The sequence below is a fragment of the Balaenoptera acutorostrata genome, chromosome 9 (genome assembly GCF_949987535.1).
Source record: "Balaenoptera acutorostrata chromosome 9, mBalAcu1.1, whole genome shotgun sequence".
NCBI classification, from domain to species: domain Eukaryota; kingdom Metazoa; phylum Chordata; class Mammalia; order Artiodactyla; family Balaenopteridae; genus Balaenoptera; species Balaenoptera acutorostrata.
This window is the reverse complement of record NC_080072.1, coordinates 7,367,087-7,393,921: the sequence shown is the minus strand read 5'-3', so window position 1 is coordinate 7,393,921 and position 26,835 is coordinate 7,367,087. Positions and strand designations below refer to the sequence as shown.

The following is a 26,835-nucleotide window of genomic DNA, read 5'->3' as shown; positions in this document are numbered from 1 at the left end:
AAAACTGACCTATCGCTGTGGCTGGGACCACGGTGGTAACCATGACGATAACCATGGCAACCAGATTCCCTAACGAAGTCACACGGAGTGCAGACATGAAGCAGGAGACACAGAGGGACGACAAGCCCGTCCTCTCCCGCGTTGGGCACAGAATGGGACATTTAAGGGCATATACACGACAGCGCCTGCGCACCAAGGCACGGGACGAAAGGGTGACGAACATACGTCACGGACCTTCGCGAAGCCCGGAAAACAAGGCATCCGCGGCTGGTGCAGAACCGCGGTTTCGGTTTTGGGAGTCGGGGTTTTTGTGCGCCCAGGCCTTGCTTTCGCGCCTGGCTGGGGATAACTGCGCAGCCGCCGTAGGGCGGGCCGACCGCCAGGCGCGGGCGCGCGAGCCGGGGCGCAGGTGTTTGTGCGCACGCGCCCTCGGACGCGCGTGCGCTCGTGTAGTCCGGGAACTGGGAACAGGAAGCAGAGGGGAAGGGGTGGGGTTGAACCCGGGTCTCGCGCATGCGGGCGCCATACAAAGCATTTGGCGGGTTTTTCCGGGCTTCTCTTCTCTGATCCCATCCTTGAGATGTTCAGTGGTGGCTTTTAGGAAGCTGGCCGTTCTCCCCAGGAGAACGACTTCTGAAGATTTCTGCTCTCTTCCTTCAGGTGTTTGGGGACTTCAAAAAAAAAAGAAAACGTGTTTCTCCGTGACTGACGGCTGGAGCCTTCTGACGGCCTGAGGTTTTGGGCCATTTGGTCACTCTCCGTCTCGGTCCCTCGGAAGGTGAAAGGATCAGAGGGACCTCGTCCTGCTCATCGATCTCCACGCCTGTGGGTTTCTTGGCGTCAGGTCGGAGCTGGGTGGGCCCGGCCCCCCTCCTGGGTCATCATGGCCGTGTCCGCCCAGCTCTTGGTGGAGGAGTTGGAGATCTTCGGCCTAGAATGCGAGGAGGCTCTGGTTGAGAAGTGTGAGTCCCTTGCCCCCCTCCCCGGACCCCAGCCCAGGTTCACGCTCCCGCTCGGTTCTGAGGTTCACCTCCCCTAGATGGGGCTTCTCGGTGTTTGTGAGATGAGTTAAACTGAGTATTGAGATTTGGGATGTGAGGACTGTGAAATGCTCACAGGGTACTGCTTGGATTCCCAAATCAAAAATAAGAATATGAAGAGCGATTTTAAATCGGCGCAGTTTCACCGAGTTTGGAAACTGCTTAAAGCTCAATAACAAAGCAAGAGATGTTGGGGTTTTGAAAAGTAGCTTTTTATTCCTGGCTCCTCCCTTTCCAGCCTACACCTGAACTTCTGCTGAACCATCACTTCTCATCAGAACTGTGGGTGGTCTGTGCAAATATGAGTCCCTTTAGGTGGGTTCCTAAAATTGAATTTTGGCTTTGGAAGGAACTTTAAGGAGCTTGTCAGCTGTTTACAGATGGAGAAACAAATAAGGAGAGTTAATTGCCTGAGCTGGTCTGTGAACCAGATCTCCTGTGCCCAAGTCCGGTGCTCCATTGTATTGGTCCATCGTATTGGTCAGGGTCTGGGGCAGTGTAAGGAGTTGTTGGAAGCAAAGTCTTTGGAGGTGTGGACAGTCTCAGTTTTAGAATCAGGGTGATTGTGCACCTGCCTTACTCATTCATCAGCACATTGAACTTCTTTTCTGATATATAAAACCAGGACGCAAACATGGTAATTTATGAGAGACCAGAATACTCCAAGTTTTTATCTCCAGGGCATTCTCTTCCTAACAGACTTGAATGAGAAAGCCAATCATAGTCAGAAATTTATTTGGTGAGCCTGAAATCAAAACAAGAGAATTTATAAAGGCTTCCATCTCATGTAGGACTCCATTGGCAGTGCTGTTGGAATTCTAGACTTGGAATTCATAATTGCTAACCTCACTGGGACTTAAATATTGACTGACAGTCATACCATATTTCCCTGGTCTGTTCACCCTGAGTCTCCTATGATTATTCGTCAACTGCTGCGCCTTTAACAACCTTCTGTCCCACTCTCACTTCTCAGCCGATGAACTTCCTGTTTTGCTGAGAATAGAAGGAATTAGAAAACTTCTTTAAGCTACCCCCATTACTTCTTCCCACTGACCTGTGTCCGTGCCATATTCCTTGCCTCCTCCCATTACAGTAAATAAATTCTCCATAGTCCTAGCAAAAGCCACATGCTCCACTTGAGTCCCAAATCCCATTCCTTCTCTCCTCCTTAAGGACACCACTCCAATAATTCTCCCCTTACTTATTTTCCCTTTTTCTCTCTATAAGGTTTTTTTCCCTAATAGCCTAGGAATGTGACCCTTACCCCCTCCGTTTAAATACTCCATTGTTCCGCCTTCCCACTCCAGTTATCTTCTCCCAATTCCAACAAACCTCCTCCTCAGGGTTACCTATTCTTCAAATTTTTCCTCTTTAAGCCCATTTCAGTCAGCTTTTTCATCCCCACCACTTCACTGAAATTGCTCCTCTCAAGGTCACCGACAACCTTCACCTGGCTGAAGCCAGGGGTGCATTTTCAGTCTTCGTTTGGATGAATCGCAGCATTTGATGCCGTTTATCGTGTCCTCTCCTTTAAAACACGTTTTTTCTCATAGCTGCTTGGATGCTCCGGCCAGGTGTTCTCTACCACGCGTGTCACCTCCTCTCAGCCTTTGCACATTCACCCGCATCCTGAGCCGCGAGATACACTCGGCTCCTTGGTGATCTCACCTGGTCTCCTGGGTTTACATTCATGTGTTTGCTGATGATTCCCAAATTATATCTCAGCCCAGACCTTTTGCCTGATCTGCGGGCTGGTCTGCCTCCTAGATGTCTCCAGTTGGATGTCTGATTGGCATCTCAAACTCTACGTGTCTAAAGCTAAGCTTCTGTTCCCTCTCCTCATAGTTCCTCCTGCTGCCTCCCCACCTCAGTTAACTGCCCCCTTCCAGGTGCTCAGACTAAACCCACAGCCTCATCCTTGACGCCTTTCTCTCTTCACACCCCATATCCAGTCAGCAAATCCCACTGGCTTTACCTTCAAAGTGTTTCCCACCTAGAGTCCAACCACTTCTCCCCCTCGTCCACTGCCACCACCTTGATCCAAGCCACCATCATCTCTCACCTGGACTTTGCCGTGGTTCTCTTAATTGGCCCCCCTGATTCTGCCCTTGTCCCCTTCAATCTGCTTAACGTAGCAGCCAGGGTGACCCTGTTCAGTGGAAGTCAGATCCTGTTACTGCTCTGTTCAAACCCTCTGGTGATTTCTTGGCTTGCTCAGAATAATTACAGTGGCCAACGGTCTGCACCCCCTTCACCCTTTCAGCTCATCTTCTGTCGCCTCCTTCCTCCGTGCATCCCTGCCCCAGAGGCCTTACTGAACTTGCTTCTCCCTCAGGATCTTTGCCTGAAAGCTCTTCCCCTCAACACTGCCTGACTCGCTCCTTTACTTCCTTCAAGTTCTTACGCAGATGTCACCTCCTCAGTGAAGCCTTCCCTAATCACTGGGTTTAAAATTGCCAGCCCAGGGCTTCCCTGGTGGTGCAGGGGAAAAAAAATTTTTTTGATTGCCAGCCCCTTCCCCCACTCCCCCATCCCTGTCCAAGCTTTATTTTCCTACAAAGCACATTTAATCGTCTAACGTGCGTCTTTTACTTATTTGTTTTCTTTTCTTTTTTTAAAATGTATGTATTTATTTATTTATTTTTGGCTGCATTGGGTCTTTGTTGCTGAACGCGGGCTTTCTCTAGTTGCAGCGAGCGGACCTCTCATTGCGGTGGCTTCTCTTGTTGAGGAGCAGGGGCTCTAGGCGCACGGGCTTCAGTAGTTGTGGCACACGGGCTCAGTAGTTGTGCTGCACGAGCTTAGTTGCTCCGTGGCATGTGGGATCTTCCCGGACCAGGGCTCGAACCCATGTCCCCTACATTGGCAGGCAGATTCCCAACAACTGAGCCACCAGGGAAGCCCTACTTATTTGTTTTCTGTCTCCCCTCCATAGTGAGCTGCGTAAGGACAAGGGTACGTCTCTTTTTATTCACTGCTGTGTCCTTGGGCCTCGAACAGTGCCTGTCCCTAGTAGGTGCCGAATAAATTTTGATTGAATTTAAGTAGAGGATGATTTTCACTTTTCAAGGTGAAAGCTGCAAGCAATGAACTAAGTTCTTACGTGTCCAATTTCCCCCTGCAGTGATAGAGCTGTGCGCTCTGTATGGGCAGAATGAGGAGGGAATGGCCGGCGAGCTCATAGCCTTCTGCACCAGCACACATAACGACTGCGTCACCGCAGAGACCCTGAACTCTTTTGAGCACGAGGTAAGAACAAACTGTAAAAAAAAAAGAAAAGAAGAAAAAAGAACAAACTGCAGGCAAACTGATAATGTAACTCTCCGTGTCTGCTCAGTCGGGAGGCAGTGCGCTGTACTGAGAAGAGTGTGGGCTTTGGAGTCGGGCCTGGATTTCAGTCCCAGTGTGAGCTTGGACCAACTAACCTAATGTCTCCGAGCCTCAGTTTCCTCTCCTCTCAGTGATTCTCTTGATCTGTACTTTTTATGGGTATTGAATGAAATGAGAATGGACATAAATCACCTAAAACTGTGTCTTCAACAAATAATTGGTGTTAATATTAGAACTGTTATGTGTTGTAGGGAAACAGTCACAGGTGAAGTCTTTAATTTTTGGTCTATCGTGCATCTTCTGCATTCTTCCTTTGAGGAATTTTATATCTTTGATTATGTTTCAAATACCCATTATTACCTCATGGCTGTGGGGAACGCCTCCTCTATTACCTGAGTATGGAATAATATATTCATTATCTTTTCTTCCTCAGTTTCTGAGCAAAAGATTGTCCAAAGCCAGGCTCGGTGCCTCCAAGGGCAGTGGGCATGCGGGAGCCAGAGACATTGTTTCCATACAAGAGCTGTATCCTTTTCTGCTCAAGGCCTTTGCATCAAACCACATATTGTATTTCATCATTTATCTATCGTTATTGTTATCTATTGTTATCGTTGCATTATTGTTATCTGTTGCATGTATAATTTTAGAAACAAGCAACAAATGTAACTAATACTCAGATTTCTTATTTGATCAACCCTTGCCTTAGATTTTGGGTGGAAGTTTATTGTTTCTCTTAACCAGTGTTCTTAGAATTGAAGTGGAGGAGGAAGAGGAGACCCTCTTGAACTCTTACACCACACCCTCTAAGGTGCGTGTACCGTGTTTGGAAATTGCATTCTACACATAGCATTTTTTTCTTTAGTCTAAAAATATCAGCACAGCATTTGAAGTTCTAAGGGAAAAAATTCACCACTCATACAGTTTCCTCCTCTATTTCCACATACGCATCTTCCTTTCCGATCACATGCATAGATGTTTTTGCACGTTGGCAGTCCTTGTGGACACATGGTTGTCCTGCTTTCTTCAGTTAGCATATCATAAAATTTTTATAAATGCAGTTTCTCCATAATTACTCTTTTTTAATGGTTGCCTAGTTTTGTATCAAGTGGAATGTAACTGAATGATCCGACTTGGGTGTCGGACCCCAGCATGAGAGGTGGAGTAGGGCAGTGGAAAAGCGTTGCCCTCCACGCCTGAGTCAGAGACCTCAGTGACCTTGAGTGAGTTGCTTTTATCTCTCTGAGCTGCCTTTTCCTTTCCTTTAAAATCAGGATCTATTCATTCATTTATTGAGCAGCTACTATGTGCCAGGCACTGGGTGAACTGGTGAATGAAACAGGTTTGGGTGTGCTCTGCCCTCAAGAAGCTGACAGCCAGCGCTGATAATATCTGCTATCTCAGAGGGCTTGAAAATTAAATGAATGTGTAAAGCGCCAAGCCCAAAGCAATGTATTCAGTAATACCGATAGTAGTTACTCTTTATAGAAAATACATTTGTGGAAATCCTTAACCAGGGAGTAAGCCTTAATCTTTCAAAGTAAATTACATTGTAAGAAAGAAGGTGAATAGTTTAGGTGTGCCTATGCAGAGCAAGAAAGCTAAAATGTTCATAGTGTTTTGGAGGACTGACTTATGGTAATTCAGCTCTCAGTAGACTGGTGCATAAGTCAGATGCAGATTTACTTAATTTACTGTTGAAGTATATACCCTTCTGATGGCTGAAATACCATATCGAGGACACCCCATTCCTGCTACAAAAGTACCTAGGAGGCGGGCTTCCCTGGCGGCGCAGTGGTTAAGAATCTGCCTGCCAATGCAGAGGACACGGGTTTGATCCCTGCTCCTGGAAGATCCCACATGCCGTGGAGCAACTAAGCCCATGTGCCACAACTACTGAGCATGCACCCTGGAGCCCGCGAGCCACAACTACTGAGCCTGCGTGCCACAACTACTGAAGCCCACACACCTAGAGCCCGTGCTCCGCAACAAGAGAAGCCACCGCAATGAGAAGCCCGCACACTACAACAAAGAGTAGCCCCCACTCACTGCAATTAGAGAAAGCCCCCACGCAACAACAAAGACCCAATGCAGCCAAAAATAAATAAATTAAAAAACAAAAAAAAGTACCTAGGAGGCTCAATCACGGATTAAAATTTGTGACCATGGAATCAGAGCTGAGAGAGTTGGGTTGAAATGAGCAAACAATTTGAAATATGTGTCTGAAGCTCAGAGGAGAGGCAGAATGGGGCTGGGCTAGAAACAGGAAAAATGCTTAGAACGGTGCCCATCACACGGAAAGTGTCAGTCATCAGTGGCAGCATGATGACAGAGTCAGCCAAACCTTGGCCTTTCCCACCCAAACAGTGCCAGTGTCAGATCTTAGGGGCAGGAGTGCCCCTGTTACAGAGGTGAAGATGTCAGTGGTCTTAGCTTGTCACCATTAAATACTTGGCTTGTGCAATTGACAGCTACACTTTTGCTCCCATGCTCACCATAAATCTTCTGGTTATAATTTGGCTCTCCACGTGTCCTTCCTGACAGGGAGAGATGCGTTCGCCTGAGGATTTGAAGTTCCCATGATGTCGGCATTATGTTTCTAATCAGTGAATATGCTGGCATCCTTGGCTATAATTTGGGTTCCTGTGTGGTGTGAGGATATGCTCACCCCAGGATATGAGACTGTGGTCCCTCGGTATTTCTCGTTACAGGTGAATGAACTGGCACGTAGTATTAGCGGCGAGTCTCCTGAGCTTGGTTAGAGTGAGCACACCCCCCAGCAGCGTAGCTGGAGCTGGTTTGCTGACACAGTCAGGTTTCACCGCAAGGTCTGAGGATGAGAGCCGCGAGGCTCTGCTCTCTCCCAGAGTCCCATCCCCTGTCCATGTCCTGGGAGACCTAGAGTTCTGTAGCCCACTGTATATTAGAAGGGTCTTTGGGGGAAATAGTTTGAGAAAATATATCAAAACCATAAAATCTTTACCATCCTATGGCCCAATAATCGTCCCTACTAAGAGTCTCTCCTAAAAAAATAATCCAAATTCTAGGAAAAGCTATGAGTGTGAAAATGGGCACTTCAGCATTATTTATAGTCACCAGAAATTACAAATGCACCCAGCAATAGAGAAGTAGTTAAGTAAATTATTGTATATCAGTTCAATTAACACGGCTACTAAAAAGAATGAAGATTGTGACAATGTGGGAAAATGCTCATAATATAGAGCAAAAAATTCAGTGTATGTATTATTTAAATGAAGGTTCATATTCAAAATAAGATTACAACTATTAGGATTTTTTTAATTGGAAAAATATTGAAATACTAGGAAGGAATATTTTTAAATGGCTATTGTATAAGGGTGGTAGCATAAGGGTCTTTTTAAAATCTAGCTTCCATTCCAGCTCCTTAATGGTGGTTTTGAATCCTTTCTCTCCCATCGGTCCGTCGTCACCCCTGTAGGCAGCTTTGGTGGCATAACTTAAACCTGCAGCCAGGAGGAGCCCAAGGGTAGGGGAACGTCTGCAGACTAGCTGGCAGCCTGGTTGCCATCCAGGCAAGGATTTTGTCATTCCTCAGCCACAGTTGGTCGTCCCAGACTCTGGGGAGCAATGGATCTCGGGACTTGCAGGTTTCACCCTCTACTCTGGGCATCTCTGGACTCTTGATGAGCAAAACCCAGAAAACAGAAGTGACCATCAGTGAGGCATTTGCTAAATCCTCTCCAAATATGAGCTCACTCATGTTATCTGCCTGGAGTCACTCCCTTCTTTAATTTTGAAAGTGTGTGGTAGACTTTGCCAAAATAAATAGTAACATGGTCCCATCCCTTGTCAGGAAAATGTGTCCACGCAGGTCAGAACCATATGCATAGCAAAACTCACAGCTGTTGTAAAGCAAAGAGAGGTGGGGAAGGAAAGTGAACACGTGAGTGACTTGAGAGGACAGATTGCCTGCTTGGCAATCCTTTTTGGGAATGTTGGCATTTTTTTCATAATTGCCTCCAAAATGGAGACATACTGATGAATACTGGGTTACAGTTGCTGAGGATTTCTCTCTGAGATTATGCTTGGAAAATGGGGCCTTAAGAAGGAAACCAACCCTATCCTATCTGTGCCCTTCATTCGGGCACCGTTCTCCCATTCTTCCTAAGGAACTGTACACTTAATTAGCAGCCTGGATCTAGAGTGACTGGGTCCTTTTCCTGTTTTGTTTCTAGGGTTCTCAGAAGCGAGCTATCACCACTCCGGAAACCCCCCTCACAAAAAGGAGTGTGTCTACTCGAAGCCCCCATCAGCTCCTGTCACCATCAAGTTTCTCTCCAAGGTATGGCTCATAATTAATTCCTCTGCCAAACAGCAGGCCTGCCCTTCCCTTCCCTTTCTCTGGTTATCTGGTGGCGGCGACTCTACAGCGTGACTTAATGAATGTGAGTGGACGGTTACCTCTGCAGTGAGCTGGCTGGAAAGCCTACTGCTCTCTGCCCTCCCCGCTCTGCTGTCCTGTGTGGAAAATTACTGTTTCTTACGGTAATTAAGGAAACTCACTTTCCACCCACTTTTCTGGGGCTCATTTCCTAGATCAGGAACTGATATCTTCTACTGAAAACAACCTGTCTATTCAGGAGTTGGGAGGCCTTCGAGTCTTGCCAGTAGAGGCAGATAGGTTTCCACCTGCTTCTGTTAGTTCGTGTGTTGTTGGGTTTCTTTTTTTTTTTCATCTGAAGTATTTATTTTTAAAAAAGAAAAGCACGTATCTTTGTTCATAATGTTGCGTAACCTGTTTTTTGTCCCTCACTCGGGTTACAACTAGTTTCTGAGAGTTTTCTTGTCACTGTGAATCTACGCCAACTTAATTGGTATTTTATCCCTGCTGCCACCTCTGCACATACATCCACAAAGATCACATGTGACTTTTGGAAATCCATAAATGACATGTCTTATGTGAGAGAATTCCATAGGTGAGAGCTCTACTGAGGAGAAGAAAGGTTTCTAGGCACTGCCACATCAGGATGAGGCAAAGGAACAGTAATGTTAACCAGTTAGGGAAACACTTGGCTGCTAGGAGTCACTTCTTCTAGACTGAGCAGAGCTTAAGACTTTGTAGCCCTGTCACATTAGAAAGGACGTGATAGGGAATTCCCTGGCGGTCCAGTGGTTAGGACTCTGTGCTTTCACTGCCGTGGTCCTGGGTTCAATCCCTGGTCGGGGAACTAAGATCCCGCAAGCCGCGCGTCATGGCCAAAAAATATTAAAAAAAGAAAGGAGGTGATAGCCGTCATTCAAGCTGAGCGGTGGTTGGATTCTGAGGGACGATTTGACTTTAGTGTGGTCCACTCCTGCTTTCGGGAGTTCTCAAACTGGCTTCCGAAGTGAGCTTTCCAGACTTAGAAGGGCATCTTTGGATGCACAGAGATGGTTGGTGTGCAGAGATGGTTCTCATAGGTGCTCGCACCATGACAGCAGTTCTGTCCTCTCAACAAGCAAGCCTTTGCAACTCGTAGATCTGTCTACAGCTGACCCGCTGGGAGCGACTCCCTGCATTAAAGGGCCAGCTGTAACGCCCACCCCACGGAGCTTCACAGGGAGGAGCTCGGAGCAGTCGGCGATGTGCTGCCTAGTCATTTTTTTTTTTTTTAATTTATTTATTTATTTATGGCTGTGTTAGGTCTTCGTTTCTGTGCGAGGGCTTTCTCTAGTTGCGGCAAGCGGGGGCCACTCTTCATCGCGGTGCGCGGGCCTCTCTTGTTGCGGAGCACAGGCTCCAGACGCGCAGGCTCAGCAATTGTGGCTCACGGGCCTAGTTGCTCCGCGGCATGTGGGATCTTCCCGGACCAGGTCTCGAACCCGTGTGCCCTGCATTGGCAGGAGGACTCTCAACCACTGCGCCACCAGGGAAGCCCTGCCTAGTCATTTTTTAATGCACGCCAATGAAGCTGACATCAGAAACTGGCTTTGTAATTTATGAAAGTAACTTCTAACTTATTCAGGTAGAGGCAGCACTGGAGATGGAGGTACTTAATCAAGCTCGCGTTCTGTAGCCTCCCTGGAAAGGAGGAACTGGTGGCACCCATTGCAACAGTGCCCCCATAGAACTTGTTCCTGCAGAGTTTCGGGACATGAAATGAAGCCTGTTTTAGTTGGACCTCTCTGTACGCTGTGTTCATGACCGAAGGGTTAGAAGACCTTGCTGTCCTCTAAGCAGATCAGCAATACCGGTGTGTCCTTGGAGGTGGAATGTATCAGTCAGTGAGTGGAAATATGAGAACTTGTCCATTGAGACTCGGAGAATGGGAGTGTTTGTTCACCAGCTGACAGAACTCATTATGCGTCCACCTCCAGACACTGGGGAAAGCTCATTCATTTCATTTAACTTCATTTCAGTGCTGTTTCTACCTTGAACTATATCATGAGGTCTTATGTGTATGCACAGCACCTTTTGACTTATCCACAGTTCCAGGCTCTCATGATGTTCTAACAAATGCTAAAAACTCATAAGAAAATAGTACTCGGAACTTGCTTTTTTTAAAATTTTATTTATTTATTTATGGCTGTGTTGGGTCTTCATTTCTGTGCGAGGGCTTTCTCTAGTTGAGGCAAGTGGGGGCCACTCTTCATCGCGGTGCGCGGGCCTCTCACTATCGCGGCCTCTCTTGTTGCAGAGCACAGGCTCCAGACGCGCAGGCTCAGTAATTGTGGCTCACGGGCCTAGTCACTCCGCGGCATGTGGGATCTTCCCAGACCAGGGCTCGAACCCGTGTCCCCTGCATTGGCAGGCATATTCTCAACCACTGCGCCACCAGGGAAGCCGGAACTTGCTTTTTAATCAATTCAGAGTTTGGGTTTTGTTTTACTTTGTTTAGTTTTAAGCCAGGAGAAGACCTTTTAAAATGTGTCCTTGCATCTAAACTTCTCTGAACACGTTTGGTATTCCTCAACCCCCTCATTCCTGAAATTCCTTAAAGGTCCAGAATGTCCAACCCCATTAAGCTGATTAGATTTATAAAATGTGAGGCCAGCCTGACGTTCCTCCAAATCTCCATTTTCAAAAGGTAACCTCATCCTATTCCTCTCTCCTTTTAGATATGAACACACTAACATTAATGTCTTCTGCTTCCAATTAGTGCTACTCCCTCTCAGAAATACAGCTCGAGAAGTAACCGAGGAGAAGTGGTTGCCTCCTTTGGCTCAGCACAGGTGATGTCTTGGTCCGGGAGAGAAGGAGCCAGTAACATCAGCCTGAAGGTCTTGGGGTATCCAGAGCCGCTAACCGGGAGCTACAAATCCATGTTTCAGAAGCTCCCAGACATTCGAGAAGGTAATTGTTTTTCTCTTTGAAATTCTGGAGGATATAAAACCACCCGGAAGGGTCTCGAGTCAGTAACAAAGCGTCAGCTAGGCTGGTAGAACAAGTTTCAAGGTTGCCTTTGATAGGTGTCCTCCGGGTGCCCCTATTAGTAAAAGGATATGAGATGATAACTCTCAATAATTCTCCCAAATCACATCACTTTGCTAAAGAAAAAGCACGTAACCATTTCCCAGTAACAACCACTTGAAGTGTGTAAAGAAAGCCAATTAAAGTGTTAAAGGAAGCAAAGACATTTATGGCTTCTTCCTTGTGAAGAATGGAAGACTCTCCAGGTTGGTCTTGGCTTCGCCTAAACCTCCCTGACGACCTGAGTGAGAGGAAGGCTAGGGTGGGAGCCGGACTGACTCTGGGATTGTGCTGCGTGACCCCCTGTGGCCAAATGGAAGGCCGGGTTCAGCAGCCCAATATCGGGAAATTGGCTCGGCCTTCAGAAAGTTACAAACTGGCCGGTGTCCTAGGCACCCTGCCTGCTTCTGTAAAATGACTGACTTTAATGTTTTACAAGGTGCTATGTTTTCTCTTCTCGGCAAGTAAAATGTCTTAAACACACTTTCTGCCCTCTGGGATTTCAGTTCTGACCTGTAAGATAGAAGAACTTGGCAGTGAACTCAAGGAGCATTACAAGATTGAGGCTTTTACTCCTGTTCTAGTCACAGCACAAGTAAGAGTTGTTCTAATAATCTTTCCTGAATGATATTGTTTTTTTTAAATCAATGATGAAAAAGCAGCCTCCTGCTTCCTTTTCACTAATTGTCTACCTTCTAGTTAGAATATCTATCTGGGATGAATTTGGTAAAATGGGTTATAAGTGCTGTCTGGTTTTGTGACCAGAGAAAGTCATTTCCTTTGCACTTGGATTAGAGTCTTGCATGTAAACAAAGATTGAGGGCCTCAAGCATTCAAGTATCAGGATATGAGGACAGCAGCAAGGTGAGGATCTCCAGAAACGGTGACTCACAGTCTCTCCCCTTCTCTGGTCTCTGTCATTAGGGACCAAGTGTTGCCAATCATGTCTTTATGTCATAGTTTAATCTGGCACGTGCACCAGTGCTTTCTCTCTAGAACGTACTTTAAGGGGAGACGTGTTCTCAAAGATTCTTTATGGTACCTCTGTCATGTGTTTGCATTCAGAGAAGAATGGCCAGTTGGGGAAGATAGGCAAAACCATGTCATATAAGGAAGTTTTGGGGGAATTTGGGAGGAAGCAGTGGAGGGGAGGCCGGGATGTACGATCTCGTGGGGAAAGATTAGACTTCCTCAGTTTGCCCCCGGGAGTGGGAACAGGATAGAGGAAGCCGCAGAGAGAGAAATTTCAGCTCAGTTTAACGAAGAACTTCCTGTTAAGAGGCACTCTGGTGTGTGGTTCAGGATATGGCCCTGGAGCCAAACTTCTGGGCTTCAAACCCAGGCTTCTCCCACTATTTGACCTTGACTAAATTATCTAACCTTTCTGTTACTGGTTTTTCTCATCTGTAATATGGATGCAGTAATAGCATCCACCTCACGGTTGTTGTGAGGATTAAATGAGTTAATACACGTAAGCCTTTAGAACGGTGCCTGGTGTTTAGTGAGCTCAGTAAATGAGAGCTACCGTTAACCGTTATCCAGGGATGCGGTACGTGGGCTGCTGGGGGGGCGAGGGGCCAAGTTCCCCTTAACTAGAGATGCTCTGGCTCAGGCAGCCACTTAGAGGGGCTCAGGCATTAGGTGGTGGGCAGACTAGATGCCCTTTAAGGGTCCTTCCACCCCCAGGAGCCAGTGATGATGTTTGTGGTCGCCTCAGGCTCAAAACGATGCCCCAACAAAAAAAATGTGTGTTCTTTGAAAAGGTCTGTTTTGCTGTTCGTCACATTGACCAGATGTTGAGCTCCTGTCCCAAAGACTGTCATTCTTATGTGTACCTTCGGCAGGAGCCCGTCACCCTGCTGGGCCAGATTGGCTGTGACAGCAACGGGAAGCTGAACCACAAGTCGGTGATTCTTGAGGGAGATCGGGAACATTCCTCAGGCGCTCAGATTCCAGTGGATCTGTCTGAGCTCAAAGAGTACTCTCTGTTTCCTGGACAGGTGAGATCAGGGGCTTCTCCCACCGGGCGCGGGCGTGCTTGTTTGCTCCGCGGTGTGCCTAGAGGGCTGTGGTTCCAAGAGCGAGCGTCTCGTCACCGGCCGCCGCCCCCGCTTTTTTTTTTTTTTTTTTTTTTTTTTTTTTTTTTTTTTAATATGGGAATGCTTTTTTTTTTTTTTTTTTTTTTTTTTTTTTTTTTAAAGGATTTTCTTATTTATTTATTTATTTATTTATTTTTGGCTGTGTTGGGTCTTCGGTTCGTGCGAGGGCTTTCTCCAGTTGCGGCAAGCGGGGGCCACTCTTCATCGCGGTGCGGGGACCGCCCTTCATCGCGGTGCGCGGGCCTTTCTCTATCGCGGCCCCTCCCGTCGCGGGGCACAGGCTCCAGACGCGCAGGCTCAGCAATTGTGGCTCACGGGCCCAGCTGCTCCGTGGCATGTGGGATCTTCCCAGACCAGGGCTCGAACCCGTGTCCCCTGCATTAGCAGGCAGATTCTCAACCACTGCGCCACCAGGGAAGCCCCGCCCCCGCTTTTGACGTCTGATGCCGTGCGGTGTCGCTGGAGCTCAGGCCCAAGAGGGGCCACCAGGGTAGGGAGTTCAGCCTTCCCCCACATGCTCGGACCTTGGCTCTGGGATCTGCTGCCGGGTTCAAACCCCAGCTCCACCCCACAAGGCGGGTGATTACAGAGACGTTACTAACCTCTCAAAGCCAGAGTGTCCTCGCCTGTGAAATGGGGAAGATAATTCCTACCTCACAGGAGAGAGGGAAAATGAGGTCACCCGTGTAAAGTACAATTATTATTACGCCAACATAACCCCCCTGATTTGTCTTCTAGAAAAATACCCCCAAGTTTACAATTACAGAATGAGAGTAGCTGCACAATACTTCTTTTTTTTTCTGGCTACGTTGGGTCTTCGTTGCTGCGTGCGGGCTTTCTCTAGTTGCGGCGAGCAGGGGCTACTCTTCCTTGTGGTGCGCGGGCTTCTCATTGCGGTGTCTTCTCTTGCTGTGGAGCACGGGCTCTAGGCGCACAGGCTTCAGTAGTTGCGGCGTGCGGGCTTAGTAGTTGCGGTGCGCGGGCTCAGTAGTTGTGGCTCGCGGGCTCTAGAGCACAGGCTCAGTAGTTGTGGCGCACGGGCTTAGTTGCTCCACGGCATGTGGAATCCTTCCGGACCAGGGCTTGAACCCGTGTCCCCTGCATTGGCAGGCGGATTCTTAACCACTGTGCCACCAGGGAAGTCCTGGACAATACTTTTAACTCTATCAGAGTAACTTATTCCAGACCTCCCGTTCATCTCCCCTGTGATGCAAGCCTGTCTGCTGCCTGTCTTTCAGGTTGTGGTTATGGAAGGAATCAACACCACTGGTAGAAAACTTGTTGCCACCAGACTCTACGAGGTACCGGTGTCCCCCACCTTCCCTCCCCACTCCCCCCCAGTTTGCTGCAGGCACAGTGTGTGCGGTTCTGTCTGTCCTAGAGCCCATCCTTTGTAAGGGCCCATTTATTTGCTTCTCAATTCTCTGTCTGTAGAGTGGGACTTACCTCTAGGTCAGGGCCTCGCAAACTGTTCCCCTAAAGGGCCAGACAGTAAATATTTCAGGCTCTTGCAGGCCGTATGGTCTCTGTCACAAGGTCAGCTCTGCCATTGTAGCACAAAAGCAGCCATAGGCAACCCATAAACCAACGAGTGTGCTGTGTGCTAGTAAAAGTTTGCTTACAAAAACAGGCGGTAGCCAGATTTGGCCCATAGCCCATAGCTTAGCAGTCCCTGCTCTAGCAATAATCCTCCACAGATTTCCAGAGGATGCAAGGAGAAGTAGCAGGACCCTACTCTCCCACCCTCGCCTAGCAGGACCCTGATCCTACAGGCACCTGTTTTGCTCCTGCTTTTTGCTGGGTGTTTTATGAGTTTAGCCGTGACCTTGTGCTACCCAGGTTTCTTTGCCACTCAGTAAAGAAAAATGGCAGGACCATCAACTCTGTAGGCTTTTAGCTCCAAGGGGCAAGACACCCGCAAACACACCACCATTCACTGCTCACCCCATTCCTGACCAAAGACGGTGCCGGGAGCAAGACCTCACCGTAGCTTCTCTCCTGTTTGAAGGGCGTGCCACTTCCGTTCCATCAACCCACTGAAGAGGATGGAGGTAAACTTTGCTTCAAACATTATTTTGCTAACAATGCGGGTGGAGGGTGGTGGACAAGGGTCCAGGAGCGCAGTTCCTCAGGCCCCAGGGAAGCTACACAAGCTGTTTGAGAGCAGCGTGCCGGAGCTCCAAGGGCGACTGTGAATGGGTGGGTTCACTGGCCCTTTGTGGAAGGCCAGGGGTCTGAGCCTACATGGCTTTGTCAGCGTTATCGCCTGTGCTCTGACTCCACAAGGCCTGTCCTTTAAAGACTAATGTTTAACAGGTATTTGAAGGTTGCTTTGAAAAGGGAAAAGAGCAGGTATTTATTTATTTATTTAAATTAAAAAGATTTTTTTAAAGAGCAGCAATTTTTAAAAGAATTTCTGTAAATGCCACGTGATATCCTGGACTAGATCCTGGAAGAGAAAGGGGACGTTAGTGGGAAAACTAGTGACATTTAAAGAAAGTCAGGAGTTAACAGTAATATACCAGCATTAATTCCTTAGTTTCAACAAACGTACCATAGTTATATAAGATGTTAGCATTAACATTAGCGGATGCTGGGTGGAAGGTGTACATATGGGAACTCTGGGCTATGTTTGGAACTTTTCTACAATTCTAAAGTTATTCCAAAATAAAAAATGTATTTAAAAATTAGACAAATTTCTCAGAAAGCCTAGAGTTACTTGGTCACTAACCTAGATGGGAAAAGACGAACATTTTAATAAACTTTGCTTCAGAACAATTCCAAGCATTTTTGTAGGCAAAGCAGAAGACTGCTGAGGATTAGCAGGGAGCTGGCTGGCACTAGCACGTTGTCAACACCCCTCCACGTTAATACTGTGTGAGGTCATTCTTAGAGGCGGCCTGGAATCAGGAACGAAATCTAGGAGTTTATGACGTTGCACATTCTCTCAGAAAATAAGTGTTTATGGAAGCAAAAGTGCTGGTACTGGATCGACTTCAGGTAATGAAGAAAACAGACAGGGCTGAAATGCCCGGAGCCTGAGCTGTGCCAGGGAAGCCTTTGGAAGCAGTTGAGTAGGTTGTAAACAGACAGTTTGTGAGCAGAGTCTGGGCTCACAGCACCCTGGGTGTGGAGACACAGAATAGGACGTGAGCCCGGCCCTCCTGGCACTCACCATTTACCCGGGATTGACGTCTCCTGTAGGCTCCTCAGAACCATTAGCTTTGTCCCCCGCCCCAGCACGGCACGGTGCGAGCGTTACGCTTCCCCTTGAATTCTCTGTCTCAGTTGAGTTATTGCCACTCTGGTAGGCGAACAATGGCCCTCATTCCTGGAATATATTCCTGAACATATTACTTTATATGGCAAAAGGGACTTTGCAGGTGTGACCGAGTTAAGGCTCTCGAGATGGGGATTGTCTAGGTGAGCTCAGTGTAATCACAGGGGTCCTGATAAGGGAGGGCAGGAGGGTGAGAGTCACAAAGATTAGAAATGTTGGGCCGCTGGCTTCCAAGGTGGGGGAGGGGCCGTGAGCCAAGGACTGCAGGCAGCCTCTGGAAGCTAGGAAGGGCAAGGAAACAGGTTCCCCTCCGAGCCTCCAGAAGGAATGCAGCCCTGCCCACCCCTTGATTTTAGGACTTCTGACCTCTAGGACTGTAAGATGATAAATGTGTATTGTTTTAAGCCACGAAGCGTGTGGTAATTTGTTACAGCAGCCATAGGAAACTAATAAAACTGCCTGTTAAGAGGTCAGGGGGGCTTCCCTGGTGGTGCAATGTTTAAGAATCCACCTGCCAATGAAGGGGACACGGGTTCGAGCCCTGGTCCGGGAAGATCCCACATGCCACGGAGCAACTAAGCGCATGCACCACAACTACTGAGCCTGCACTCTGAAGGCCGTGCGCCTAGAGCCTGTGCTCTGCAACAAGAGAAGCCACCGCAACGAGAGTAGCTCCCGCTCACTGCAACTAGAGAAAGCCCGCACGCGTGGCAACAAAGACCCAAAGCAGCCAAAAATAAAATAAATAAATTTAAAAAAAAAAAAAAAAAAAGGAGGTCAGGGATCTTTGGGTTTTGTTGTCGTAAGCTACAGAACCAAGTTCAGACTAACTTAAGAAAAAGAGAATTTGTTAGGGGAAATCCAGGTAGCTCACAGACTGGACAGGTGGCTGGAACAGGCTTACAACCCGGATTAGGGCTTAGTAACTCTAGGTGTCCAGGTAGCAGGGAGTCCCCCGCTGTCTCGTCCAGGCACCTCTGCTGGGATGGGTCAGCGCCAATCTTTTTCTGTCCTTGGATAGTTCACCTTGAGATTCCAGAATCCAGAGGAGAGTGTGAATGGCTTAAGCTGGGTCCCGTACCTGCTCCTTGGCTAGGGGAGGACAGTGCACCTAATTTACAGCCCCCCCTGGTGGAGGGGGGCGCTTATGGAGAACGAGGCTGATTCTCCAAAAGGAAAGCAGACGCTGTGAGGAAAAGGGTGCCCCAAAACAATGGCCCTGCACCCCATCACACAAGAGTCTCCTGTCCCAAGCCTTGCACCCCAGCCTGTCTTTCTGGACTCCTCGAGGTACCAGATTCTCTAGCTGCACTCACCACCAGATGGTCCCTCACACCGAGCACTCAAATCTTAGGGCCATCCGGGACCCTGCCTTGCCCTGGCTCCTGGCACACTCTACTTACAAGTGTAAGCAAAGTCACAAAAAGGCAAATACCATAAGATTCCCCTCAGACGAGGTTCCTAGAGTCGTCAGAATCATAGAGACAGACAGTGGGAGGGTGGGGGCCAGGGGAGGGGGAACAGGAGTTAGTGTTTAACGGGGACAGAGTTTCGGTTTTACGAGATGGAAAGAGTTGTGGAGAGGGATGGTGGTGATAATTACACACCATTATGAATTTACTTAATACCACTGAAATGTTTACTTAAGATCAGAGGGAATTCCCTGGAAGTCCAGTGGTTAGGACTCCGCTCTTTCACTGTCAAGGGCATGGGTTCGATCCCTGGCTGGGGAACTAAGATCCCGCAAGCCTCTCAGCACGGCCAAAAAAAAAAGGTTAAGATGGTAAGTTTTGTGTTATATGTATTTTACCACCCACCCAACCCACCCCCCCAAAGTAAATGTTGGGAGGAAAACCATGTAAGCAAATGCCACTTTGATCAAGTCCCTCCAGACTCCCACTTCCCTACCATGACTCGTGCACTGCTGGTAAATGTCTATCGAGTTCTAGTTGTTTGCATACTTACCTGTCTCTGCCAGCAATGGAGGGTTCTTTGAGGGCAGGATGAGGTCTTGCGCCTCCTGGATTCCTGGAGTTGCACACGTAAGGAGACTGTCAGTGAATTGAGTCCTGTGGCATCTTTCCCTAATTGTCCTTTGTCCCACCATCCCAGCATCCTCTCATCAGCATCTTAACAATCTTTTCTTTCTTAGATTCTGAGCAAATCATGGTCCTGGTGGCCTGTGGGCCATACACCACATCTGACAGCATCACGTTTGACCCCCTGCTCGACCTGATCACCATCATCAACCACGACCGGCCCGACGTCTGCATCCTGGTAGGAGGCCCTCCTGGGACAGCTTCACCCCGGGAGGCGCCAGTGGGAAAACTGGGGGATCAGTCTTAGAAAAAGGTCTGTTGAGGTCCTAAGTTTTTAGGAAAAGTGTGGGACTCTCCTCCTTTTTAAAAATATTTTTTAGTGCTCAGCCTACATCTTGGGCGAGGTGAGGTGTACGTGGAATTAATCCAGAAGCCCAAGGTATTTTGCCACCCTGCATTGACTTTACAGTATTCTCGCCTCTGTCTCATTACTCCAGTTTGTGAACTCACCTCTTCTGAAAACTCAAAATATAACTGCGTGGAGGTAGATTTCCCTTGCTGGGTTGAGAAAGAAAAAAGCCCAGTATTGTAGGAGGCAAAACAGCTAGCATCCAGGAGTCAGGTCCTTCTGCCTGTGATATTAGCTGGGCGCCCTTGCCCCATCTGCTGCCTGTCCCAGGCTGCACAGGTGGCCTTGGAGGGACAGTGGACCCTGGACAGAGAACTGCTAGGAGAGGATATGTGAGGGCACTCACAGACACGTGTGGTCCTGATTTGTTCTTTTGGTACCTTTGTTTCTCCCCCTCGGGCTTATTTACAGTTTGGACCGTTCCTGGATGCTAAGCATGAACAGGTAGAGGTGAGTGACTGGGGTTGGGAGGGGGAGATACCGGACACTCACATTCAGTCAAGCCCCCACTGTTACTTTCGTCTCTTGGAGTTTATCCTGCATCTGTAACAACCTAAATGAATCCCTGCGGCTGATCAGGAAAACATTATCACAGGGCATTTTTAATAAAGGTACTGAATTTGAGGGCTTCATTTCACCAGAATACAGAGCTGTTTGGAAGCTGGGGGAGAGGGATCCAGATATCCGAGTCCCGGTCCTCCTCGTGTGCGACCGACCCTTGGTGCTGAGGCAGGTGCCCGCGGGTCCTGGAGGTGCGCCTGGGAAAGTACCTTCCTGACTGCTACCCTCAGCTCCATGACCCACATCATCTTGCCATCCTTTGAACTTAAAACACAAATGACCCTTCTGAGGACATTTCTTCCCTTTGTCTCAGGAGGTTTTACCTGCCACAGAAAAGATTTCAAAACGCTCTTCTTCCTAGTCTTCCCCTTGGCTCACTTGCAGGAGGACTGATTTCTTCCCCCACCGCCTTTCCTGCCCCCAGCTAGACTCAGCTCCTGGAGGGCAGAGACCACGTCTTGTGTATCTTTGTGACTCCTTCAGCTCCTTGCTCAGGGGGCTTGCCCCCAGGGTCATCTAACAAGCGCTCAACAAGTGAATAAATGCCAAACGTCTCCCCTGTAAACCTGTCTCCTCTTTTCTTGTAGAGCTGTCTACTGACAAGCCCGTTTGAAGAAGTTTTCAAGCAATGTCTGCGAACGATTATTGAAGGGACACGAAGGTCAGAGTTCAAAATACTGGGCAGAACCTTACGCTTCCTAAGTTTCTCCAGGGCTTCTCATTAAGAAACTGAAACTGTTCAAAAGTCGTGGTAGTTCCCATCCTTTTATCCTTTTGAACTACAAAGATCAGATAGAACCCTTGAACTTCAAGTGCACGGATGCTGAGTGAAGAGGCATCTTTGTAAAACACAAAGCTAAACACACTTGAAAAGGCTACACAGACTTTTCGCTCTTCCCTTGCTCTTTCTTTACTTCCTTCCTCCTCTCACTCCCTTTTGTATAAACTCATATTCCACGGGAATCTTCCCAGGGTGGTGCTGAGGAGTGTTTGATGACTTACACCACAAAATCCCTTGTGTGAGTGAGAGTTTGGGGTGAGCCCAAGTCCTTCCCCGAGTCAGTGCTTCCCTCGTTTCACGGGCGCCGCCGCCGGCTTGTATGAGCCATGGTAGAAACTCACGTGGGTGGGGATCTTGAATGCTTGCCCCAGACCCTAGGGACGGGACTGGGAAAGGTCATAGCAGTGATGAGAGATGGGCAGTTCTAAATTGAGAGAAAAGCCTCTATTCCAGGAAGGGTCTAAGCTAGAAGTAGAAAGTTTTTCAGGAAGCTGACACCTCCACTTCCTGTCCCTTCCCTCCAGCGCCAGGGTTTGAGAGAAATTGCCCTTGGTGGTGGATCTCTTCCTCTGGGGATCTGCCTCCCTGGAGCTGAGCTCATCAAAAACAAACATTCCCGAGGCTAAGCTTTTAAAAATAAGTCTGTAAGGAAGGTGGTTTTTAAAACAAGATGTATAATCTTCCGCCCCTTGGCCGTGAGAACTGATCTCAGGCTTGATTAGCTGTAACTCTACCTTCTTGTACCAGCAGCATGGGCCAGTGTCATAGGCCTCTCGGACTGGGGAAAAACACCCCCAACTGACCCCAGAGTCAGGGGGCTTGAATCGTGCAGGTGACAGCCTGCAGCTGGATCTGCCCCTCCCTCCCTCCAAGTGAGATAACATAGGTGCCTTCCCTCTGCCTCCCAGGTTTGTTGTGACCCTGAATGAGTTTGTCAGACCTGGAGGCTCCTAGCACTCCTCAGGAACACGAAACACGGGAGCAGGGCTGGTGTCCCTGTTCTATCAGCCCTCAGGTCCCCTCCGGGATAGGCAGGGACTGCGGGGCAGTGCTGGGTGCTTTCGATTTGAGATGGGGTTCTGTTTTTGGTTCCTCACCCCATATGGTATTGACAGCAGTGCTACAAACAAAGAACAAACCAGGCATTGTTACCCTGGGGGTGAGCTCCCAGCACCACCAGGCACTTTCATCTGAGGCCAGTGTGCGCCTCGGGGGAGAGGGGCTGCCCCACCCTTCCCAAAACAGTATAAAAATGGCCCTCCTTTGGGGGTAATTTATTTTTATTCTGAGAGGTCAGAAACGCAGAGCATTAAGCTGATTTATCAGTGAAAACCAGAGCCAGTGAGGAAGCACCTCCCCTCGCAAGAGCCCAGAAAGAGCCCAGCAGAGCCCGGGGAGCTTGAGGGAGGGAGTGAGCCACTGCAAGGCCCCTCCCCACCGTGATGTATGAAGTTGTGCAATGCTCAGCATAGTTGGAATTTTCTCGCGGATCCCTCCCCCTACAGCCAGCCTATAACCCTGAGCCAGAGGCCCCTTTCCTCCTTAACCATTGCTCTGCCAGAGCCTGCACAGAAGCAGAGCAAGTCCATCTCTTAACGGCGGCCAGCCGTGCCCCCACCCTTCGTGTCCATCACGGACTGAGCCCCGGGGATCTGAAACACAGACTGTCCCCTTTGGGTCACCCCCGGCCTGTCTGCCAGACTTCAGCACCCAAATCGGTAGACTTGGCTACTTACAGGGACTTAGCTTTCAATGTCAAAAGGACTATAATTTGCAAAGTGCCTTTGGTCTCAAGATTCTGAATTTCCGCTGCAGAAGTCTCAGTTCACGCTTTGAGCGGGCATGACAAACAAGTGACAGGTGTGACAACCATCACCAACACCTGTGTCCCATGTGAGAGGCAGCCGCATCCCTGTACCTGCACAGGTGCCTGTACCTGCCTCTGGGAAGCCACCGCGTCTTACGCAAGAGAGGGTGCTAGAACTGAGAGCTATTGGTGGATGTTAAACTCGCCCCAAAGTAACACTTTCCGTCTTTTGGTTTACAATAGACCCCACTCCGCCAAGGACAGGTTTTTTTCCCCCTTTCTTCTGCACGGCTGGAGAGGTTAAAGAGTTGGCCCCTAGAGTTACGGGGTTTTTCTTCACTTACATCTTGTAACAACCCTAGAGATTCTCCTGCCTCCGTCAAAGGAAACGTCTGTCATCTCTTTTACTGTTGCTGTTAGATATTTCTTTCATCTTTGTAAGACAGGCTGCTGAGAAAGAAAAACCAAGGGCGTTGATTCCCTGTGCGGGAGGGGAGGGCGGGGCGGGCCCTTGACGAACCAGAACCAGCCGTGCCTTTCCCCCCCCCAGATCTGCTCAGCCTGCGGGTCCCTCCCGAGGGAAGAGGCCCCCAGCCAGGGAGGCTACGTGACGCCTAAAAGCCACGTCTGTTCAGACAGTGTGAAGAGTCAGAACTTTGGCTTCAGATCTGGCTCTGAGGATTTTCAGTCAAATCCTCGTCTTTCCTGATTTCCTAGATCTCCATTTCTTCTCCCCTTTTTCTACGAAACAGTAGTCCTCTTCCTCTCTCGAGTAGAACATCATACGGAGCCAGGAGAAAGCATGTCCTGGGAGACAGCCATGAGCCCCATCGAGGTGGTTGTGTGTAAATTAGAACAGATTGTCTCTCGTTCCTGGTGTCGCATGGGGAACGGCACCCCCCTTAATAGGAGAGCTCCATTCGGAACTTCTTCCCTGGGAGTAGGCTCTTGTATCCAGCTCTGACCCTTTAAGGCTGTCACCAGCTATGCTAACTCAACTGCACTCATTTTCCTTCCTGTTCTGATGCTTTTTTTGGCAAAGTAGCTCTGGCTCACACCTCATCTTCGTCCCATCACTGAGAGACGTGCACCACGAGCCCGTGTACCCACAGCCGCCCTTCAGCTGCTCCGACCTGCCTCGGGAGGACAAAAAGGTACCAGCGTCCCCTCCTCGACCAGGCAGCCGGAGTCGAACGTGCCGAAGGCGACCCAGCTTGTCCTGGAAGCAGAGGGCGGGGGCGCCTTTTTGAGGCACACGTGGTGCCTGCGTCTTAAGCTTCTCTTTGTAACAGGCAGACGTGTGATTTACTGTCTGTTGGGCTGGTCCCGCTTTCACTGGTCCCCCCAGCCCTTGCAGACCCCCCATTTTCATGGGGAGGAAGTTTCTAGCTTTGGTGTGCGAACGTCTGTCCCACCTTCTCATTTTAGCGAGTGCAGTTCGTGTCCGAGCCCTGCACGCTCTGCATAAACGGAATGATCTTTGGCTTGACGTCCACCGACCTGCTGCTGCACATGGGGGCTGAGGAGATCAGTAGGTGAGGAGGGTTTTCGGTCCCGCAGGCGGTTCCTCTGGATCCTGGTCCTGTCCTCGGCCAAGGGGTTGCTTGGCAGGGTCGAGAGGGCAGCCCCTAGAGCAGCACTTTCTGCCAAAGCCTTTGGCCACTGAGTTTCTCTGCGCCCAAGGGGAGCGGTGGGATGCATGTGTTTCTGTTATCGCTTGTTTCTGTGGTGTTTGAGACCCTGAAGGACCACATCCGTTCTGTCTTTGCACTTAATTTCTAGTCATAGAAGTTCATCTACTTTTCTCCGTTTGCCACATTTGTGACCTAAACAAGATGTCCCTGCTTGCAGAGGGTGACTGTGAGTTTACCCCGCAGGGTGCTCCCCCTTCCAGAACAGTGTGCAGCTCTGCAGAGGATCAGACACAGCCAGATCTGTTGAGCTGAGGTTCAGCAGTTCACTTCTCGCATCGCCCGTGATGGGAAGGCGTGCGGAGCAATTTGTGTCTTAGGCGAGAATGGGTGTGTGTTTGTTGGCTCCGGTTGGAGGTGCAGGGGTCACCCCGGCTACAGCTGGCCTGGCGCCGGGACAGACTCCACGTTCTCCGGCACGATGCGGAGCTGGGGATAGCCTGCCTGGGCCCTGATCGCAAGGGATCCCTGCTCTTTCCCTTCTCAACCCCGTGTCCTGCTCAGCAGACCGAGCATTTGAGGGCAGGTCTTTAAACTTCCCCAGAGGTACCTTCTTGTCACACGCCTTGGCCACTTCGCTTCTCTCTAGTTTAATAAATCCTCCCCGAGCAGAAACAGGCACTGATAAACAAGGTTCCACTTTCCGTTTCTTGCTTTTCTTCCTCCCCTAGTTCTTCCGGAACTTCAGACAGGTTCAGCCGAATACTCAAGCACATCCTGACCCAGCGGAGGTGAGCCTGCCCGACGGAGTGGCTGACCGTGAAGGGAGTGCTTAGGGGTCAGGGAGCTCTGACAGATTTGACCTCGAGACCTTCCCCAGGCCACTACCAGGGAACTCCACCCTGGGATGACAAGCCTGCGTCCTGTCCCCTAAACACAGAGGAAAGGGAGAGACGGTCTGTGAAACCGTGGAAACCAGTGACATAGAGGAAATCCATCTGGGGGGGGTGGTCCCTGAATCAGCTGCTGCTGACTGTCTCTGTCCGTCTCTGCAGCTATTACCCGCTCTACCCTCCCCAGGAGGACATGGCCATTGACTATGAGAATTTCTATGCCTATGCACAGCTGCCCGTCACCCCCGACGTCTTCATAGCCCCTTCAGAGCTGAGATACTTTGTGAAGGTAGGTTTGAACTCCACCATTTCCCAGAAACACCAGAACCAGTCTCTGACTTTCCCTTCTGGACCCCTGGCACTCACTCCTCGCAGGTCTGCTGATGGGGATGGTGGCCTCATTTCTTTGGGGGAGGGGGTAGGACTAGAAAACAAATCTGTTAGTAAAACGCATAAGTAAGCAGCGTCCCCTTGCTGCCCTTCCCGCCCCAGGGCATGGTACTCAGTCAGCCCAGCCTGGGAGCCGGAGACAGGTAGGAAGGCCCTCAAACCATGGTTCGCACCTGAGGCCACCTCAGGTGCCCTGGGCTTGCCTGCCCCCTCCTGAATTCTGAGATGACCTCCAAGCAGCTCTCAGTCATTCTCATCTCTGCCTCCTGAGGCCCTGCCTGGGGATCGGGTCCCTCACAGGGAATCCACCTGATCAAGCCCCTCTTGCCAAACCAGAGCCAGTTCAACCTCGAGAGGTAAACTTTTTTTCATGTTGGGAAACAAATAGATCAAGTTTGTCTCCAAGTTTGGGAGCTGATTGTCACCCTGCCGAGTCACCTTCTTCTTTATTTTGTTTCAGAGACTCAAAAGGTTCTGAGTTTTCTAATAATAAATTAACATATTTGATTTAAGATGCGTTTTGTTGGCCTTCATTTCCATTTTATAAAGTCCTCTTTAGGGTCTAATCGTTAGATGAGTCCAGCTTTTTCACATCAGTCCCGATGGTTTTGGCCTTTCCAAACCCACAGTCTTTCTTTCCTTCCCCCAGGACATCCTTGGCTGCATCTGTGTGAATCCCGGGCGCCTCACCAAAGGGCAGGTGGGGGGCACCTTCGGCCGACTCTACCTCAGGAGGCAGGCCGCGGGCGCCGAGGGCAGGCGGAGCCCGTGTACTGCCGCCCAGGTGGTCAGGATCTGAGGCTCGGTCCTCTGTCATCCCCCGTCGTGCGGGCCTCCCAGACACCGAGAGCCCGGGAGTAGCCCTCTGCCAAGATCCCACCCGTGGAAGGAGAGGGGGTAGCCAGCTGGAGAGGACAGGGCTGCGGGCAGGGGGCCCAGCGGGAAGACCTTGGGCAGCTGGACCCCTACTCCGCGTCGAGTTTCTCTGGAAGAAAGCTGTTGTTTCTTCATGGACACTTGGAGCCCAGCGAGAACTGGCCGTGGACGCAGTACGCTCAGGAAGGTCAAGGCTTTGCGATTTCCTACTGAGTCAGACATAGAAACAACTTTTGGAGATATGAAAGTAAATTCTGTGACTTCTGAGTTTAA

The 26,835-nt window shown here is 49.3% G+C and overlaps 1 protein-coding gene across 6 annotated transcripts; it reads left to right on the top strand.

Moving 5' to 3' along the window:
* The first annotated feature begins 500 nt into the window (after positions 1-500).
* On the top strand, positions 501-26,835 carry POLA2 (DNA polymerase alpha 2, accessory subunit). Of its 6 annotated transcripts, XM_057553359.1 has the most exons (19): positions 501-962; positions 4,165-4,289; positions 4,804-4,895; positions 5,121-5,178; positions 8,582-8,688; positions 11,486-11,679; positions 12,303-12,391; positions 13,797-13,912; positions 14,331-14,385; positions 15,134-15,196; positions 15,904-15,946; positions 19,328-19,452; positions 20,035-20,073; positions 20,772-20,845; positions 23,815-23,926; positions 24,201-24,307; positions 25,135-25,194; positions 25,459-25,585; positions 26,336-26,835. In XM_057553359.1, exons 1-19 carry the CDS (start codon positions 884-886, stop codon positions 26,483-26,485), a joined length of 1,815 nt encoding a protein of 604 aa, XP_057409342.1. In that variant the 5' UTR covers positions 501-883; the 3' UTR covers positions 26,486-26,835. The 6 variants fall into 6 exon arrangements, with proteins under 6 accessions (XP_057409342.1, XP_007170990.1, XP_057409338.1 ...); XM_007170928.3 differs by lacking the exons at positions 13,797-13,912; positions 14,331-14,385 and adding an exon at positions 13,641-13,796 and having other exon boundaries at positions 23,818-23,926; XM_057553355.1 differs by lacking the exons at positions 13,797-13,912; positions 14,331-14,385 and adding an exon at positions 13,560-13,796 and having other exon boundaries at positions 23,818-23,926.

What these genes read in the sequence shown, in the direction of transcription:
- POLA2 (XM_057553354.1), top strand. Translation starts at nt 884, where the DNA reads ATGGCCGTGTCCGCCCAGCTCTTGGTGGAGGAGTTGGAGATCTTCGGC. An exon ending in TGCCTCGGGAGGACAAAAAG is followed by an intron (nt 23,927 to 24,200) that starts GTACCAGCGTCC and finishes TTCTCATTTTAG; the next exon opens with CGAGTGCAGTTCGTGTCCGA. An exon ending in AGCTGAGATACTTTGTGAAG is followed by an intron (nt 25,586 to 26,335) that starts GTAGGTTTGAAC and finishes TCCTTCCCCCAG; the next exon opens with GACATCCTTGGCTGCATCTG.